This window comes from Gymnogyps californianus, chromosome 3, assembly GCF_018139145.2.
Source record: "Gymnogyps californianus isolate 813 chromosome 3, ASM1813914v2, whole genome shotgun sequence".
NCBI lineage: Eukaryota > Metazoa > Chordata > Aves > Accipitriformes > Cathartidae > Gymnogyps > Gymnogyps californianus.
Genome location: NC_059473.1, coordinates 127,674,146 through 127,694,306, shown reverse-complemented (window position 1 = coordinate 127,694,306; position 20,161 = coordinate 127,674,146). Strand labels below are relative to the sequence as shown.

At 39.0% G+C, this 20,161-nt stretch overlaps 1 protein-coding gene across 1 annotated transcript in view; it reads right to left on the bottom strand.

Moving 5' to 3' along the window:
• DTNB (dystrobrevin beta) overlaps positions 1–20,161 on the bottom strand; it is a 159,533-nt gene that overhangs the window by 85,190 nt on the left and 54,182 nt on the right. Inside the window, exons 11-12 of the mRNA XM_050893627.1 lie at positions 12,632–12,798; positions 1,821–1,945 (exon numbers count right to left, since the gene is read on the bottom strand). Coding sequence (XP_050749584.1) covers positions 1,821–1,945; positions 12,632–12,798 — 292 coding nt within the window. The remainder of the gene's footprint in view (positions 1–1,820; positions 1,946–12,631; positions 12,799–20,161) is intronic.

The following is a 20,161-nucleotide window of genomic DNA, read 5'->3' as shown; positions in this document are numbered from 1 at the left end:
TGACATTGTAAACTACTAATTTTCTCTTGTGAATGTTAGTGTGTTTCAACATGGAAGCAGCACAAAGAAAAATCTAAAAAGAAAAATGTGAACGGATTCATGATCTGATAAGATTTTAAACACGAAATCGTTCTCTGTGAGGCTGAGCAGCACCCTTGCTACAGAAAATCCAGATTTAAAGCTAAGTGACAAGCTCCACAACACCTCCCGGCCAAGGCATGGAGCTAATTCTGTAGACAATGTCCAACCTTGTCCTTGTAGGTCTGATAAGCCATTCATTTAGGAGAACACAGACTTCAGCTCCGAATTGAACAGTAGCATAACAGACTTTTTTTTTTTTTTAAATTTGAGTGCAATTTCACAGAGAAAATCAGAACAATTATATTGCATTAAATCAGATCAACTCCCCTCACTGCACAGGACTAAAGCAAGCATTATAGAAGTTGGAAAATATTGAGTGATGCAAGAACTGGAAAAAACAAATCACACAGCTAAGCAGAAATTGGTAAAGCTCAAAACTATGTTGTTAAGGAGTCTAGCATTGCAACTACTCTTCCATGTCAAGTTATGGATCTTCTATGCTTTTCACAAAAGAAAGCCACACGAGTGTTTTACCACACTACGATAAGCTTTATAATTCTCACCTTTCCAATATTTTGACAAGCTAGCCTCCAGCTTTTTCTTAATGACTGCCACAACTGTTAAAAGGAGCGTATAGAAGAGCCAGTCAATCAAAATCATATGGCATTAGGAAAGGCCAAAGCAGCACATCCTAATATTGAGCTGTCAGAGGTTATAAGACATTCAGATTTGAATACCTTCGTTCTCCATTCAGAAATTGTGACAGAGAAACAGTTCAAGAGGAGTCTGGTATTTATGACATCGAAAGAAAACCAGAAGAGCATCAACTCCACTTACTCTCAGAACTGCAAATTACTCAATACTCATGAAAATGGGAGTCCTCCATTTTACATAAATTAAATCCCTTTGCTTTGCTCCTCTCTCCTCACTCTTCTCTATAGCACGTGCTTAAGTTTAGATATATGAAAAGACTGAGGCTTTTTCTCAAGACTCTGTAGGACATTAGAACAGATCTATTTGGAGGCTTAGTTTATTATACATACACAGTAACAGAATTTGTTTGGTTTTTTTTTGTCTCAGGTTTTAGTTTTGATGTGAAAACTGGCAAATTGGGGAAGCAGACTGATTTCAAATCTGTTCAAACCAACACCAGTACAACGGTATTTCATTAAAATCATTCCATCGGTTCGACAATAAGGTCAGAATGAAAGGGTAACAATAATGCCATTGAGCAGAAAAACACAGCAAACCTCTCAGTGAGACAAATAAGAATGTAAAGCCAATGCTCCCAGGCAGCAGCAATAAGCTAAACCCCGCTACTGCTAATATTAGGCAACATTAACTTGCAAGTAAATATGTTTAACATTGTTTTGTTTATATAATTTTAATCTACAATAAATGAGAAAATAGAGTCTGATCCAACATGGTGATGTGCAAAAGGTAAGATTGATTAGTACTTTGAAATGCAAATAGATGCAAGTAGAATATACAGTCAGGCCTTAGTCTAACTGCACATAAACATATTCTGTATCTCTTTTCTTGTTAACAAGATATTCTTAACAAAACAATATGTTTCAAATAGTTTTTCAGAGAAACACTTTTAACAATTACAGCATTGCAACTTTATAATTCTAATCTAAGGGCTCCTTTCTGCTAGCCTATTCCAAAGTCACATACAGCCACAAATACCTTGCTTTGTATCACTGATTAAGTGAAAAGTAGATTAAATAGATACTCACACTATATGTGCAAGATCAAGTGGCTTTTCTGGCTGCTCAGGAAATACAGGACGAGGTGGTTCTCTACTTGGTACGCAACCAAGTGATTTACTAATTGCATGGCTCAGCTTCTTTGCAGGTGATTTCTGTTTTTGAAAAGAATGACAAAAATGAGTTTACTATTACGAAGAGCAGGGTAGTATGTGCAATCAGATAACAGAGAAGTGTAAAAAAAAAAGCATAGTACTAGAATATTCAGAAATATGCAGTTACATTATATCATATCTGAGAAATTAGTACAGACACTACGCAGGTGAACAAGTTTTGTGTGGTTTTTTCTGTGCTATAATATCGAAAAATGAAAGTAGTTTAACAAAAGGATGTAAGATGAAGAAATAAACCAATCGTCTGGTATTTCTATCAGGAATTAAATCAAGGGGCAATCATATCCAATTAAGGGATTTCTTAATACTTACTCACAACATCTTCTGAACATAGGCATTGTATTTTTGAGGGGAGGGCAGGGGAAGAACATAGGACCCGGTGCACGAGCAGGTAAATAACCTGCATGCACAGACTTACCAACTGCCAGCATCGCTTTCATTTCCCGTCTATTGGAATCAATAGAAAGTTGGCGCTATGCCCCCTCCCTCTGTCCTTTGCAAAGGCAATCGTTTTTGAAAGACAACTTTCAAATTTTTTGTTCATTATGGGCAAAGCCAAGATGAAACATAGTGTTAAGACAGATAGGAACGACCAGTTTCTTTATTTTCTTTCACAAATTCACTTGGTTGTGCTAACTAATCTCACAGGAGCAACTATCCTGGGATCATCTAAGGAAGACTGAAAGGCTGGTGACAAGTGCTGCCAAACACACAAGAATGGATAGCTGGCCTGAGTCATGCGCTTAAAATGAGTTTTAAGTCCAATGTTGACTCACAAAATTAAATCTTAAAATGTTATTACATCCACCGAACTCACACCAGTGATGTGGGAGGCCAGACAATGCTCTTATGAGAGCTCAGAAGTAACCTGGCAGTTCTGTTTTTCTGATCTAACTCACTAACAGTCCACGTATGTGTAACCTTGTGGCTAATTACTCCTATGTAATTTTTTTACTACTCCTGTAAGACATTCCAAAGCAGAATTAGGACCAATTCTCAAGGCACATTCAAATTAAAATTCAGATTAACACTGATTTAAATAGGACGCAAGGCTACCCAGGGCAGGACTTACACATACAGTTACAGTTAATATAAATTAGTAACTAGCAATTAGTAACAATTACCAATATTTACTAACAATAAAATAAACAATTAGTAATTAGTAAACCAGTGAGAATCTTCAACTCTGGGCCTCTTGGCTTTAGCAATATAAAACAGGCAATAAAGGCTTTTTTGAGTGCAGAACCTATGCATGAGGAAGTTGTTCCCTCTATGGATTTGCATGGTTTGTAGTAGATTGGGATGCATTTTAAGTACAAAATAAAATACTAACATCAATTGGAAAGCAATGAAAAAAGAGAAAAATCCCTTTCAAATTAGAAAAGAAAGATGAGTTGGACGCCTGTGAGAATATATCAGGATAGCTGGTTCTTAACTGAAGATTTATTATCCTCCTTCAATTACCTTACAACTCAAAAGTCAATGTTAACTGAGCGCTCTAAAAACCATGAATGGAGGCTGCCTCTGAATTCATGATGAATGTAGTCTTGGGAAAAACAGAATTACTCATGATCATATTCTTCCCTGGAGTACACGTCAGAGAAGATTCAAGCGGTAGCTACAGCCAAATTCCAGTCACATGCCTACATCAGCACCTAACACTGCTTTACAACGCATACTCTGGCCTGTCTACCATATTAAGACCACACTGTTTCACAAATTAAATCAATTATTCAATATGTTGCAGCCTAATTCCTTTCAGACTCTGGAACTTTTATTCATCAGCCCACAGATCCAACCTGTGAAGCAGCAGAATGCATGGAGAGCAAGCCATCTAACCACCTTCAGATACCAGGTGAAATGGGCACCTGATCTTCCCTGTACATTATCTTTGGCTTTTGCAGACAGAAAGTCTTGGCCCTATCAATGTACCACTGCAAAAATCTTGTGATGGGTGTAAGATTTTTATCTCCTCTCACCAAGAAGGGCTTCAGTAGGAAGGATGTCAAGATAATTAACTGCTTCAGGCCAGTCTCCTACAGGGAGCTCTGTAAAACAGCATGTTCAGAAGCACTTAAGCTTACTAATTCACTAAATAGTAAGTGCTAAAAAGACTTACCGATGGTAAGCTGATGGGTTTTTTTCTTTTTTTTTTTTTTTTTAATGTGTTGAGAAAACCTGGTAGATTGCAATCAATGGATGATCCTTGCAAGCAGTGTTGAAGTGCATGGCACTCTCACTATGAAAGGTTCTACAGATAATCATCAGCCTTTAATTATTTTGAAATCCTATGAAAAATACAATCCAATCTTTATATTACTTCTTACTAAGTCCACAGTAAAATTTAAATTATGCACATAAATGTGATGATACCAAAAGTAAAATTCTATTTTTCCTAAATTAATTCTTCTACATGTTGAAAATTTCCACATTTATTTCTCTCTCAATTTGTTCTCCACTACTTCTCCTTTTAGAGTATTTCCTACTTTACTCTTTACCCTGTTATCTTTTGGTTTCTGCACAGACCATCTATTCTCAGTGTGCCTTTTCTGTGACCTCCTCTTTGCAGTATTTTTTGGCTATTTTAAAGGTTTTTTTCCATTGTGGTAACAAACACTATATCCTATTGTGCTACCCCACCATTTATTTTGTCAAACAAATGCAGAGCTGTCTAGAATGCCGTACAATTGAGCCACTACTGCAGCTTCACTTTCCGAAAATTATAGGGGAAAGATAATTTCCATTGATCCCAACTTTTTGATAATGCTTCCCAGTGCAGCTGACAGCGAAAAGACCACAGCAGGCTCAATGAGCATGCTACTTCACAGGCAAGGGTACCTCTTATGGGTATCTATCTCGTTTCCCTGAGAAATAGCTATTTTTCCTTTCAATTAGCTGAGCTCTACTTTAGAAATTGCTAATAAAAACCACCTCTTTCTCATCATTGTCGCCAATCCTGACCTCCTGCCTGTTTGATATTGCCTGTAGGCACCTTTGCGTTCTGCAAAGATGGGATACTCTCCCCTTCAAAAAAGCAGAAAACACAAACAGAAAGCCCCCGAGTAACATAACCCTCTCATCCACCACCACCACTGCAAACCCACAAACAACACGATCCCCTTCCCCATCACGGACACCACCACTGCGAACCTCCCCAGATAACACCATCCACTTGCCCATCACTAGCACTACTGTATTTTTACCATCTTCTTCCCCCGCAGCTGTTCATCTTGTTTCTTCTTGACTTCAATCTATATTTGTAAATAGCTGGGGGCAGACTATGTTTTGTGAAGTATCTGTAACTTTTGTCACAACAGGATCTCAGTCAGTTTGGAACTTGGATGTACTACTGCAAAATCCCCGCTATCAATAAATTTCAACTCCAAATAAGTAGTTAAAACTAATAAAGAATTTCAGACTTTGAAAAAGGTTTCACACATCCTAGCGTCCAATTTATGGTCTTATTTATCTTCAGCTTTAGATGGGAAAACAGTCTGGTGTGCCTTTATTGTCAGAGGCTTTCAACCACTTAACATTTCCTTCTGCTACAGAAGCGTAACTGTAGAAACCAGCCAACAACGCGCTGCTCTACCTTCAGCTTCATCCACACGCTCTCCTGGGAATGGCTGTCAGGCAATCCATTTTGTTTTACTTCCTAAATGGGCACGGTACATGACTCAGCGGGATTTGCATCGCTGTGGCCATTATATCAGTCTGATGGTAAGCGTGGTTGATGATCCAAAAAAAGTCAGGCACATAAACGAAATATGTGCTCTTTATCTGGACATAACATTTCAGCAACCTTCCTGGACCGAGGTATTCATGTTTCTGGTTTTCCTCCAAAATGTTAAGTTATATAGCAACTTTCTTTCCCCTTTTACTGATCATCTAGTTGCCAAAGCATTCATGAAAGGTTTCTTCTCCGCATTATTCCAAAAGGTGCACGGGATGCAGGTGTCAGTTTGGCTCTAGCAATATGCCAGTAGCGCTTTGCAGTTTTGAGTGCATCAGCAAGGAACAACTGCAGCGCTTCTTGTGGAACTCCTGCTTTTCAGCACAACAAATCTTCTAAAATTTTACAGCCTTTCTGAGATCCCTTCTTCAGCAAACTCAGCCTTCTATGTATCTAGACCTATCAGTGGAGGATATTTACCTTTTTCCCAAGTCTATCAATACATATTCAAAAGAAACAGTTTCTGCTGCTTTTTCATCATGCGTAGAATAATAAAACTTGTGAGAAATGTTTGCCACCAGTTACCGTAAGTGTTTAAGGAATCAATGAATCTTCTAAACAGTTACAATGCACTATGCAGTTACTAGACACCCAGTGGCTCCCCTTCCTTTTGAGCTGGTTATTTGGGATATACATTTTTGGGTTTCCTGTCTTCTGAAACACCTCTGAAGTTCAGAGTCAAAGGCGGACTACTGAATTACGTATGAATCCAGATATCCACAACTGTTTCTATAACATCACTTCCACCACCACTTTCCAGATGATGCATTTTAATACATTTTTCAACTGAACAAGAAATGGAGGTCAGAACGGATCAGGTGAATATTATAAAAGTCATCTTTCTCCAGGCACAGCACTGGGTGGTATGCACGCTTCCTGCAGCTGCTGCAGTGGTAAGCTGCAAAACGGCATTCCTCAGCCGTGCTACTGAAGTTCAGAAGTAGCAGCAGTCAGACACTGTTTTCATGATCCGAAACAGTGTCTACCTACCAGCAAGCACATCTGGCTTCTCCAGGTTCCAGAGAAAGCTCAAAAAAAGTAAAATAAATACTTCTTAGAGGCTGGAATGTTTGTTCTCTTCTGTAACGTAAAAAGTTGAAGGAGACCCTGGCTCTGCACTGTACACTCCTCAGGTAATTTCACATTCCACTTGTATAGCCACAAGGTAAGGTTAAAATACCTTTCCTATTAACCATTGAATCACTCTCCCTATGGCACTCATCCTCAGTTAGAATCAAATGCAAACCAAACACTCGGGGTTCGGTTATTTCAGTAAACGTATCATCGATACATCAGTCAAGGACTGTCCTGGATTCTACATTTTTATTTAACAAACAATCATGTTTTTATCTAACTTAGTTATAAATAAAGCATGAACAAAATATAACTTAGGTAGTGATGCCTGCGTAAGTGTGCAACTAGCCTATAAATAAAAGTCATTTTAAGTACGAGCACAATTATTCAACTAATTTCTCCCAGAGACCCAGAAGGCAGATGTCAGCACGTAGCTGCACTGTGCAGGGTCTGGCTCTGCTCGGCCAGCGAGACATGGACACTGCTCGCAGCTGGAAACACGGCTCTGCAGATGCTTTCTGATAGCGGGGATTCAGCTCGCTATCCTGGGAGATCAGGAAAATACTACGAAGGGACCTCCCACAAAAACATGGCAAGTGCTGAGTGTGTACGTTCTTAACCAAGTTTAGACAAAACTGAGTTGCGCCTGCATCCGGACAAGCATTACCCTTGGAGTTGCCTAGATCTGCACAAACAAACATGCCTGAGGTATGTGCATCAAATGCAAATGGACTGACCACTTTCTGCTGGGAAAACCAATATGTTATTGACAGATACCACTGAAAAATTGTGTTATATGTGCAAAAGACGTGAGAAATTATCAGTAAAACGCAACTGTGATGTTCCATATCTTTGAAAACCCATTGCATCTGTATTGTGTGTTGCCAGATCCTTTTCATTTCAGAATGGTTTATAGATCCTATCCTATTCTTCACTGTGAGGGTGGTGAGGCACTGGCACAGGTTGCCCAGAGAGGCTGTGGATGCCCCATCCCTGGCAGTGTTCAAGGCCAGGCTGGACGAGGCTTTGAGCAACCTGGTCTAGTGGAACTAGACGATCTTGAAGGTCCCTTCCAACCCAAACCATTCTATGATTCTATGATCCTGTTTCTGTCCACCTGCCTTCCTATCAAAGGCTACGTCTGTTAAAAAAAATACTACTTCCATCATGGAATTAAAAAGCTGGAAACTACAAACTACATTACAAAAGTTGTCTTTATACCTTTTTCTAATTTTCTATTTATAAATCACATCCACCTCTACCAAAAGGGTCTAGTAAACAATGGTTATGATGGGCTTACAAATCTGTAGGTAATAAAAATTGAATTGAAACTTGGTTGGCAAGAACACTTGTTTGAAAATTGAGGTTTTGAAGTGATCTGTTTCTCTCTCTCTTTCCCCCCCTCCCCTCCAATACCTGCCTCATTTTACTGATATCACTTGTAATATCATAAACTACACAGGATGCAAACATGAAGTACGGCAGCACATCCATCCTTCTTCTATACTGCAAATGGGTAAGCAAGCAAAAAAAAAATTTCAAAGTCAGTGCACAGAGAACTTTCCCTCTTCTCCCAGCAGAGGAATTGTGCTGAGCAGCCAAGTGGATTAAGTAGAAAGAAGCCAACAGGGTAAGTGAAGCGAGTATAACGCATATAGGGAGATGGTATTGCGAGAAGGAAGCCAAAGCACCCAGTCTGCCTCCAGCTCTCAGCAGAGAAGGTACAGGTCACCCCAGATGTCCAGGCCTGCCCGTGCCTGTGCGTGAGGGCGGCGTGCCCTCTGCTGGAAAATGCTGCCTTGTAACAGGTTTTTTCACGTCATTTGAAAATAGGAGCCCATGCGGCGGTGGAAGTCCACACATAGACAGCAGCGTGACAGGGATGCAGAGCACGCTATTTAATACCGTGTTCCCTTTCGGCTTGTTTCTGGGGGTCTGAATAAAAACATGTTCAAAAATTTTTAATAACTTTAAGGTAGTCTAAATGGGAAATTAAATGAACCAGAAACATAAGAGATGTCATTTTGAGAGCAAAATCTTATTAACAGCTACTTACAGTATTGCTAGACTTTAACTCGGTAGATAAAAGGGTCTGTCTTTTGTTTTAGATTATATTAGTACCCAGTATAATGACTTCCCAATGGAAACCATAGATATTATCACTATAGAAACAACTAAACATTTGTTTGGTTTGTTGATACATACTCCAAAGACACCATGTTAAGGGTGGTTATAAATAACAAACATTCCACTATTTATAGCAGGAAGAGCATTCTAACTCAACTACAGTTGATAATAAGCCATCAAAACTTATATACCCTAGTGGATAAGCCTTTAGGGTAACGCGGCTATTTTAACATTTTACCTGAAATTTATAGATGACAGAGACTGCTTATGTTTAGCAGACTAAACAAAAAAATAAACAAACAGAATGAACAATGACTAATCTACACGCTTTCAAAATGAACAATTTGATTTTCAGTTCCACTGCGTGTACGTAACTAAATGAATCAGTGTTTAAGCCTATTTAATAAAAACAAAATTGAAATAGCCCAGAAGGAAAGATTTGGAAAGTGTTTGAAGTTATTTTTCCCCTCAAACAGGCCCCAACAAACAGTGTGTTCATGCAGCAAAACCTCTTTCAAAAAAAGGTTTCTACCTGAACTTACATATATATATAATCACTATAGTAATATATATATTTATATATATATTAAAAAAATTACTACACTATGTGATTTATAGTATCAAAAAATTATCAAAGGCACTTCAGAATTTCAGGAAAAAGAACCCTATGAAAATACTTATTATTAATGCTTATTCTGGGTCTTAGGGCTCCAAAGCTCTGAAAATACACCATACAAGACTGAACTAGATCTGGCTGGATTGAAAACCCAGGAAAAAGAGATGTCTTTTTTTATTGTACCAGAGTACCAGCTAATCTCTGCAGATCTGGTCAGCAGGAGTCTTTGGGTCTTCACTCAAGAAATTATTGTTGAGTAAACACACAAGTCGGTCATGCTATTCCAGCTGAAGCTGCACCAGTGCTGAGGAGAAGGAAAGAGTTACGATGCGCATTTTGCAGTCACGTCTTCCTTTCTAGACGCCAATACAGTGTTTTCACAACAGTCTGACATTCCTGATGCATGTTCAGTTCATAAGCAACCGCATTCCCCAAACTGTCTTCTGCAGAACTGCTCCCCAGCCATGCATCCTTCATGAAACTTTGCGGCTGCTTACTCCCACCCAAGAACTTTGCAATTTTCTGTACTGAACCGCATCTTTTTTGAACAAGTAAGCAATCCAGAATAGACACCTTCAAATTCATTTCCTTTGCTGGATGTTCGTCATCTTTTTATCAGGTTCAGCTTTGCCCCTTTACCAGCAGTACTGGTCACCCGGCTAATGAAGACAGAAGAGTCCTACTGAAGACTGACATGAAAAACACACTTCAGATTCCCCGACCTCACCAACTGATGGATTTCTTTGTCTGTCATTTAACTAGCAATACAGTCCCAAATCCAAAACTAAGGTACATATTTTTTAAAATTAAGAAAGACTAATTTTCAATTTTCATAAAATTAACACACAAGACTTGCAAAAGTTAAAAAAAGAATAAAACAAAAAATATGCAAGAGACCTCTCTCAAAAGATCCCTCTTCCATGCTCAGTTCATAGGAGACAACCCAGTCTGTAGTAGTATTTTATATATCCCTGAATTTTTTAGTCCATTTAAAATACTGTGTTGCTTAAAAAAGTAGCAAATGGTTAAAAAGGCACAGAAGTAAGTTTCTGGAGCTAGAGCCAGAAATATTACTTTAGACTACAGGAACATAAATGCTCCTTATGATTGCCTTATGGTTTACTGAAATCCCTCAAATTTCTCCTTTTTTGTCCTTGATTTCCATCTTTTGTCTTTGCTTCACCTTTAGACAACCTTTAGCCTCTTAATTTCATCTTTCTTTGATTTGGATTCTGAGTATGCTGAACAAGAAATGTAAATATCTCCTTCACTCTTCACGTCTTTTATTCTTTTGGGTCATGTCTAGGCATAACTCCATAGTTGTATTAATCAAACCTCCTACAAACAGATTTAGATAAGCACACTTTTTAAAAGTGTTCCTTCCATTTCACCTACTGCTGCCATTTCTTACTAGTATGAGTTACATCTTGTTTTTGTACAAGACAGCCAGATTCGCTGCTGCTAAAGTTCCTTCTACAGACTTCTGGACCAATTGTTTTTATGTATCGATGCTTTCATCAGATAAGATATTAAAATCTAGTCTCTTTCAAGGTTCCCAACCATCATTATTTTCTTTCATACATTCTTGCCTTTTGTTCTGTAAAAACTCTGTTTCCCAGTACCTTCTGCTTTCTCCAGTAATCTACTTCCAGTTCTGTGCTTTGTTTAGTGTTGCTTCTGTATGTGCAATTCCCTCTTCTCCTCCTCCATGAAGAGTACAGAAGGAAACAGTTCCAGAGCCACTACCTGGTCCCGATGGCAGATAATTTGAATTCTTGATCTCCAAAGCAAAGTGGCTGCACCCGGGTTGTCTAGTAGGCATGGTTCCTTGCCTGTGTCAGCTCCTAAACCTTACCTTAGGAGCTGCTTGGGAGAGTACTGTTTGGTCCACACTAAAGCTAGGGATTGTTCTGACAGTCCTGCAGTTCAGATCATGCAACAACCTGCACCGTTTCATTTACCAGAAGAGTGATAGTCTGAATATCCTCCTTTTCCATTTATGTAACTTCCCACTCCTCCAATTCACATCCTATCTTAAAATCAACTTATTCTGTACAGCCTAGTAAGAATCAAATGCCTCAAAAGTTAATACTGAAATGAAACGGGATGACAGATTCACAGATCCCAGTACCAGAATGGGGCACAGCCCGTCTAACCTGACTTGCTGCAAACACAGGGCAGAGACTTCAGAAGGAAATATCTACGTTAGAGTTAGAGCTACTATTTAGATATGTCTTTGTATTAAAGAATGCAGACTGGATTTATATATACTTAAGGGGATTATAATCTACTGGTAGTTCAGATTAAACATTCCAGAAGTTTATTACCCACATAGTTAAAAAAAGGACAATATTTAAGACCGAATTTTCCTATCTTTGCCTTCCAACTAATGAATGGTATTAAGCCCCAATTTTCTAAATTAAACAGTAATACTATAATGACTTTTCCTCATGAAGATAATTACTAATTATAATCCAATCATCATTTGAACTTCTCTTTGAATAAGTAAAAAGTTGGGCTTAATCTTTTGCCATAAAACAGGTTTTTATATCTAAAATTGTCTATTATTTCTTGAGATGTGATTATCATATAGTCATCTAACTGAATGGTATTTCTCATATAATTTCTTTGAGGCTTTTTAGTTAAGAGTTTTCAATCCATATATTTACAATTGTCAGGACAAAGACAATACTACATTTTTCTCTTAAAGAAATACTATCTTTAAAGATGCCACTTGGCTAAAGTTCCTTTCTAAGCACAGCATTCATGCTAACTGGTTTACCTTTCTGGGGAGGAAAGGTATTGCAACCTTTAAGTCTTTTTAAGCTAGAAGAGAGGAAAATATAAGAAAAATAGGACTGATGTGAAGAGGGGAAGAAAACACACGTGTTAAGGCCTTGAGAAGGACATGTGCTTTAAACAGCACTGAATACAATGACAACCATCAATAAATGAACATTACTTGTAATAAAAACAGTACAGTTTACCTATTTATACGCTTTTGCTATTTGAAAACCTTTAAAAGTCCTACTGGGCAGTTCTACTATAAAAACTTTAACTTTCAGAATAAATGAGTACAGAGGTGGTTGTTTCAGCATGACAAACAAAGATGAGTTACCCAAGAGGAATGCTCCTTCATCTGATGCTGGTTGCTATGAGGACCATTTGCATGGCCACGCCAAAAACAGTTTTGACAGAGCTGGTAGTTGTGGCACTGCTGGCATCGGTACCGGAAACCCATCATGCTCTCACACCGGCAATACGAACATTCCACGGGATGGAAGACTTGGTGGAGATGGGAAAGGGGGCGGGGGGGGGGGGGAAGAAAAGAAAAGTAATAAGTGAACTTTAGGAAAACCTCAACCATCAAATTTCATTGGAGCTTCCAAACCGCCCCCCCCCCCCAGGTTCTTAACCACTAAACCAACTTGTTATTCTGGGCAGGTCAGGGATTTTGAGTGCAGAGCATGTAATTTTGGTAAGATTAACCGTAAATTTAAGTTGATGATAACATAGCAGTTCCATCTGACAAGTTCAATACTTCTTCTTCAGACTTCTCCCTCCTCAGATATACTCAGACCTGGAAGTCTCCATGGAAGTCCAACAACACTGAGAATACATATGCGTGGACAGGGAAAGCAGAAAGGCTATAAAGGTTAATTTCTGCCTAAGGAGATCACTTCGCCCTAGAGTCAGCTGAGAGAGCTTTTCACAGAAGAGGCAAACTCAGAGCACCACGATGGGCTTCTACTCTGAATCACCTCTCCCCGAGGAACTTCCCTTGCTCTTCGCTGACTGTGAGCTGCCTCTTGTACCTCTATACCTTAAACTGAAGAAATCCCCAATGTACCTCTAAATCTTAACATCTCGAGAAATGGAAAATTAAATTAGGTATGACATGCAGAATCACCATCAGAAGCAGGCTAAAAAAAAAAAAAAAAAAAAAAAAAAAAAAAGTTTCTTCCCTGTTCTTCTACCCACGAACAATCAATCACAGACTTGCTCCGTTTAAGAGAGAAGTCTTCAGAATAAACAAGAGGAATGTGAGAGTGAGGTAAAGGAGGTATCTTACTATGTCAAATGCATCTTAAAAGGTGAGGCACAGGAAATAGAATGGAAGGGTGAAGGTGAATTACAGGAGCAAATGGTTTAGCATTGCTGTGGGTCTAGAGCATAAGTAATTACAGACAGGTATAAATAACTGTGCTATGGAGAGGACCACAGGAAAAAAGAGCAGCTCACTGGTGAGTCAGCTGAAATTCTGAGATACATCTATTATAAACTACTGAAAGATGTAAGAGAAATAATTAGAAAGAGTCTGAAGTTTTGATCTATGATAAAAATTATGACTTAGCTGTTCTAACTGAGACTTGGTGCAATACTGCACAGGGCAATAAAGTTAATGTAGAGAGATACGGCTTCTACGGGAAGGTTTGGCCAGCTAAACAGTGCCAAAGTGCCTGCTACCTCAAGAGTGGATGCATATGCCAAAGCTGTTGAAAACACAGGGGGCAACAATTAAAGCAAAGACAACTTGAGCATTAACCTGATCAGGAATGCCATGGACAATTAAGCCAAGATGATCAGGTGGATGACGCTTTATTGCAGCATGTAGCAACACTGTATAAAGCACAGGACTTGATCGTGGTAGGCGATTTCAATATACAAATGCCCATTGGGAATGGACTGTAGAGGAACTGGTGACTTTTTTTTTTTAATAGAAAAGGTAGAGAAAGCAATGAAAAGGAAGACTTCCAGATTTGTATCAAACAGTAGAAAAGAACTGGTTGAAAAAGATGACGACAAGTGACCTTAACAAGTCCACCAAGTAATTTTGTGAGTTTTAGGAAGTGGAGGAGAGAAAAGATGACTTCAATGCAGCAGATTTCAGTAAACTCATGAGAGTTAGTAGGTAAGCTACCAGAAGAAACAATTTAAGAGGAAAAATGAATTAGGAGAATTGTCAGTTCCTTAAAAAAATTATGCTAAAGAAACAAGCATAAACTATCTCAGTGCAAAGAAAAGAGCAGACTGCAGTAAAAGACCAACGTGGCTAAAATTTAAGAGCTCTTCAATAACCTAAAATTCAAAAGAAAGTCTACAGAAGTGAAAACTGGGACAAGTTATTAATGAGAGTTAAAATATTCAGAGACAAAGTTAGAAAAACAGAATGAGGGAAAACTAGCTGGGGATTTAAAAGGGACATTACACGAATTGTAATTATGATCCTTAAAAGGGTGTGAAATTATATATACGTAACTACTGACTTCTCATGTTATTTTAACTTGTAGAATACATACTGGAACAAATAATAAAGCAAAGTACTGTAAGCACCTGAAGAACAACAGAGGAATGAGCCATGGACAACATTTGCCAAATCAACCTAATGTTTTTCCATGACCTTGAACATAGGAAACAAGCATCAGATGTCATCAATTTCTCATGTTACTTCAGTAATTCTTACAAAATTGGTCTCCCATGATGTTCTCACGACAGAGGGAAATACACAGTAGATGAAAGGACTGTAACTTGGATGTGAATCTCATTGGAAAAAGAGCAGAGAGCAGTTAACTGTCAAAATTGAAAGATCTAATGAGCAAAGGGCTTTATTTCAGGTCACGCACTGGTCAATATTTTTCATAAACATATTGAACGATCATCAAAAATGTCCGATTTGGGGCATCACGTTTCAAGGAAGATCTGGGTTAATTATGTGTACAGGAGAAAGCAATAGAATTGTCTGAACAATATCTAGTAGACATCTTAGATAGGAGTAGACTGTGAGAAGGTATCATCAAACATGCAAGAGGTACTTACAAAAATAGCAATACATTCTCCAGAGCCACTGGCCAAAAAACAGGTACTTAAGGGTTTAAACTGCAATAAGAAAAAACTCATGCTAGAACATTAGGAAGAAACTTTCTCACCCTAAGAATATTTAAACACTGATCTCACCCCAGCTTCCAGTCCAAAGAGGTGCTGAAACTTTTTGACAGAGGATTTTAAGAGGCAGTGAGGCAAATCTTTCAAGAATGTTTACATACATTCCAGTTTGCCTTTGGAAAGAGAGATGGGCGAAGTCACAGGTTCCCAAAGCTTTTTTTTTTGCACACCCTCCCCCCCGCAATATCCTTTCTGCCTGTGGCAGGGCTGCTGTCCCCTGCTAAGCCAGAGCATTAGGTCACTGCCTTAATGAAAGCCAATATACTGGTATCAGCTGATCGCAGCACGTTCTGTCTACCTCTGCGTACCACTTGATCTTGTCTCTTCTTCCCCACCTTTTCAAAAATGTCTCTTATCTTCTCTGACTCCGTGCATTTAGAAGAGATTACTATTGATGAAAAGGGGACAAAAGTACTACAGCGTCCTGAACCAAAGGATCAAAACCTTGAAATTGATATGCTTGATTTAGGAAAGCAATAACAACATTCTGACAAAATAAAACACGAGGCAAAATAATAATGGTGACAGCACTCAATGTACTGCAAAAAGCATGCTCTCAAAATGATAAAGAGATTGAAAACAATCAGGATCAGAGATTATTAGATCATGGGCAAGGTATCTGGCCATCAAGACAGAAACCAGAGAGGTGCAGTTTTTGGTTTGTTTGTGGGGTTTTGTTTGCTTGGCTTTTTTTTTTTTTTCCTTCTTTTTTTTCTTTTTCTGAAAGTGACAAAGTTTAGCTATGGATGGGAAACAAATACATGAAGTGGAACAGCATGCTTCCCCCCAGTACCAACCTGCTGTCTGCCCCTTCCTGGCTTACTGGCAGGTGGTACGTCGTGATCAAATGTAGATATTACTCTTTTCCCATTTTTTTGTTCATTTCTGAATGCCATAAAATATGGTGTTGCAAACTTTATTTCTCTTCTCTCCTGTTCAGATCACTTTCCACGCTCCCAGCTGCATGAACCCAACTGGACTGAAGTTGCCATGAAGCAGTCAATCGAGAATGTTTTTCACATCACTGACATGCCCAACTCCAAGTCACACTTGAGCCACCATGAGCCCTCCTGCCTATGGACTGCAAGAGTTCACCTCATGTCCCAATCCATTTTTCTTCTCTCCTTTCTACTCTCCTGCCTCTGAAAAACTTGTTCTAATCAAAATGCTCATGGTTTGTTTTCTCTGCCTCAGTGATCTGAACGTTTTTTTATTGTTGACACCTTCTCTTTTGAAGGTGTCCCTTTACCCAAGGCTCCCTGCCGCATATGGGAGTGGGAGTTTTAAGCTTCTCTCCACTTTTCACTGCTTCCAAGTCTTCGGTCATTCCCTTTTCCGGCTGCCAGTACTCCAGACTCAAACTTCCTACAGGTCTTTCTTGAAAGAGACAACCTGCTCCTTCCTCCCTTCACTCCTGCCAGCAGACCAGTTCCCTATGGAAAGTGCAGGAAGGGCAGGAGAGGGAAGCAGCTAGAGAGATTGGACCATGAACCCAACTCTCCTGTCTGGCTTTTCCTCCTTTTTCTGACTCCCGATCACATACCCGTATTCAGCAAGTTTTTGCTTTCCCTTCTTTTCCTTCAACTGATACAGTCAGCGACTGTCACCCTACTTCAATTCCCTCCCAAGCGTTCTGCCCCGTGCTGCAGGACACGTCCTTCTACTTCCCATCCCACCTGACCCACCCCAGCATCACTAGCTCTGCTCAGACTGCTGCATTGCAGAGTAGCCCCGAAAGAAATCTCCTCACAAAACTAACCTCACCCATCAAAGCTGTCTCCTCTTCTCCTTTCAACTCTGCCAGCCTCCAAAATTCTTCTCCTGTAAGTGATCTTTAACTCTCTGCTAAAGCCTTAACAGTATTTTTGCCATCAGTCTTCAGATCTTCAATCATCAATCCTCAAGTCACTATTCAAATCTCCTCTCTTTTCATTCCCATTTCTTCTCTGATCAGGACATGTTAAATTCTTCCAAATGAAAACCGGAACAACGTGATGTGACCTTTCTCCTCTTCTTCCCTCCTCTATCACACAGATACTTCTCATTTGCTCTCTTCTACAAATCCCTAATTTATTCAAAGACCTTCTTGTGCCATCTTGTGATTTACCTCAGACTCCTTATAGGTGTTCCTTCTTTATTATTATTTTCTTTGGTCTGTTCCCCTCGCTCTCCAACATCAAAATACACACACGATTTAGGTTTTCAGATTCCAAGGACAAAAAAATTGGACCATATTTTCTTCTCTAACCCCAAGTTCCTTCTCTCTCTAAGCTTACTGAATGCATGCTTACTGTCTGATGTCCCTCTCCTTCAGTTCTGATCTTAAGAAATGCCTCTGCCTCTCACATTTCCACAGAAGCCGTTCTGGTCAAAACCCCTTATTACTGTTTCCCACCCAAATGCAGGTATCTTTACTCCACCACCAATCTTTGAGCTGCAAACCCCAAATCCGATCTTCCTCCTTGTCTTGAAGTCTCCATATACTGTCCTGGCTCCATATATTCATCTTTTATCTTATATTTTGACTGCTGATGCCAAAAACCAGTCTTTGCTCTGCCTGGACAATGCCCTTCCCATGGGGGCATACAATTAGGGTTTCCAAAATATGACAGTAATATACATGATAGATTGCTAAAATGAAATAATGAAGAAGAGTTTTAGAGGAAAATTGTGGATCCATATTTTGGACATGCTGTTTCAAATTACCCTAATTTTAAAGGTACATGAGAGAGTTATGAGAGATGCAGGACTGAACGATCAGAGACTGGTCTGAAACTGAGAAGCATATCCAAGTTGTCTGCTTACACATGACAAAGTATTTCTGTAGGAAGAATAGTATCAATAACAAAATGTAGACAGAACTAAGTAGAGGAAAAGAACAGAGCCTTTATTAAATTGTGTAGGAGAAATTCTCAAAGACATTAAAAAAACTAGCAGGTAAAGGAAAATGAAAATATGACAGCTGCAAAATACAAGAAAAGAAATCAAAGAGGAGATAATAAAACTAGAAAGCTAAAGCATGATGAAGATGCAATAGTTCAACATTCTCACATAAAAATGTTTCAGGGAAAACCTGGAAAAAACCCACTGTTCAAAACTCTGGCTAAGAAAGAATTAATGTTAGAGGAGAAATGCTTTGAAGAACTTGCCATGACTATAAATACAAACTTTTATTGTACTATTCTTTTACATGTGGTACTCACAGCTACATCTATAAACAAGACATACAAAGATTTTGCTTTGTGCTAGTGGACACAGGCCAGCAATATTGATGTGTACATCCCTAACTTCGAAATTCTATTACTCCAGTGTAAAATACATATAAATGATACTGTTAGCTATGAGAATAAAAAAAACCACAAAAAGCCTGTTACTCCAACTACTGCATTCTTTATAAAGCTGTATGTAATTTTACCACAAAAATCATGTCTAGTATATAACATACATGCCAAGCTCCAGGTTTCAACTCTGACTTTCAGATTTTTCCATGGAAACTATTCAAATGAGTGGAAAGAGAACTCTTCCAGGAGATTAATGTCCTTCGCTAAAATCAACGGATGGAGGTCTGCTTAGGTGGCAGTCAGAGCAGGATTCTACCCCTTCCTATTGACTAAAGCAGGACCCTGACCCCCTTGGTCTAAATTAACAGTGCTGAATACACCCAAATACTCTTTGGTCCTGCATTCTGCTGCCAAATCTCTAAACAAAAGCTAATCTCTGGGACTAAACACATTCTGCTCCACTCATTGCAGTGGAACGCTGCTTTACAACCTGTGGTCTATGGACCACGTGGATCTGATGGACTACTTCCCCGGCATCGGCAGGTTATGATGAACAGAAGCAATCTGGCACGGGCTATACAGCAGCCTATGTAGAAGAACCTTTTAAAATAATCTACATTCCACTGGAAAGCTTAGGGACCAGCAAAACAGAGTAAGACTGAAACGCATTACAGAATCTGTATCGAGAAAAGAAATAATGGGCTTAAAAACTCACAGAATACCACTAGTGGGACACACTCCAAGGTGCCAAGTCAGATGATGGCTCTAACCAGGGCACAGAAAACCACAAGAGTATCACAAGACCCAGCCTAAGTCATGCAAAGGCTCTGCTGAGTAGTAGCTTAACATCTGCCTGTACTCTGTAAAAACGCTACACAGAATTACTGACTTACGTTACCCAAGTTACCACAGACAGGAATTAACATACCAGGGCAGCATGGACTGAAATATCTTTGCAGAGGCTTCTTTTTGAAATGTGCTTTCCAACATTTGTTATCACTAGTACGTACAAGTGACGCTGTGCCTCTTAGAGGGGTATCAGTCTTTCTAATTATAATGATGTCTACAATGGTTTGTAGCTTCCTTTCCCTCTCTTTAAAGCAATCATCTGGAGAATCTAAACAGTTTACAACTGGTCTTTAAGGGTGAGAGTTCACAATCAGAAGAGTCTGCCTTAATGACAACTTAAAACTCAGGCAGTGCAGGAAATCACCTATTGCTGGTACAGAAGATTTTAATGCTACATTTTTCTTATTAAGTCTTTTGTTTACCTACTGACAACCCAAGGACAACACAGACCTCCATGAAAATGTCCAGATTCCCTAAAGCAAAAACTGAAAAAAATTTGGCTCCTGAGTAATCATAAAAACGTTGTCTCAAAATCACAATAAGGAAAAAAGGAAGAGTAGTTTCTCGATGGATGT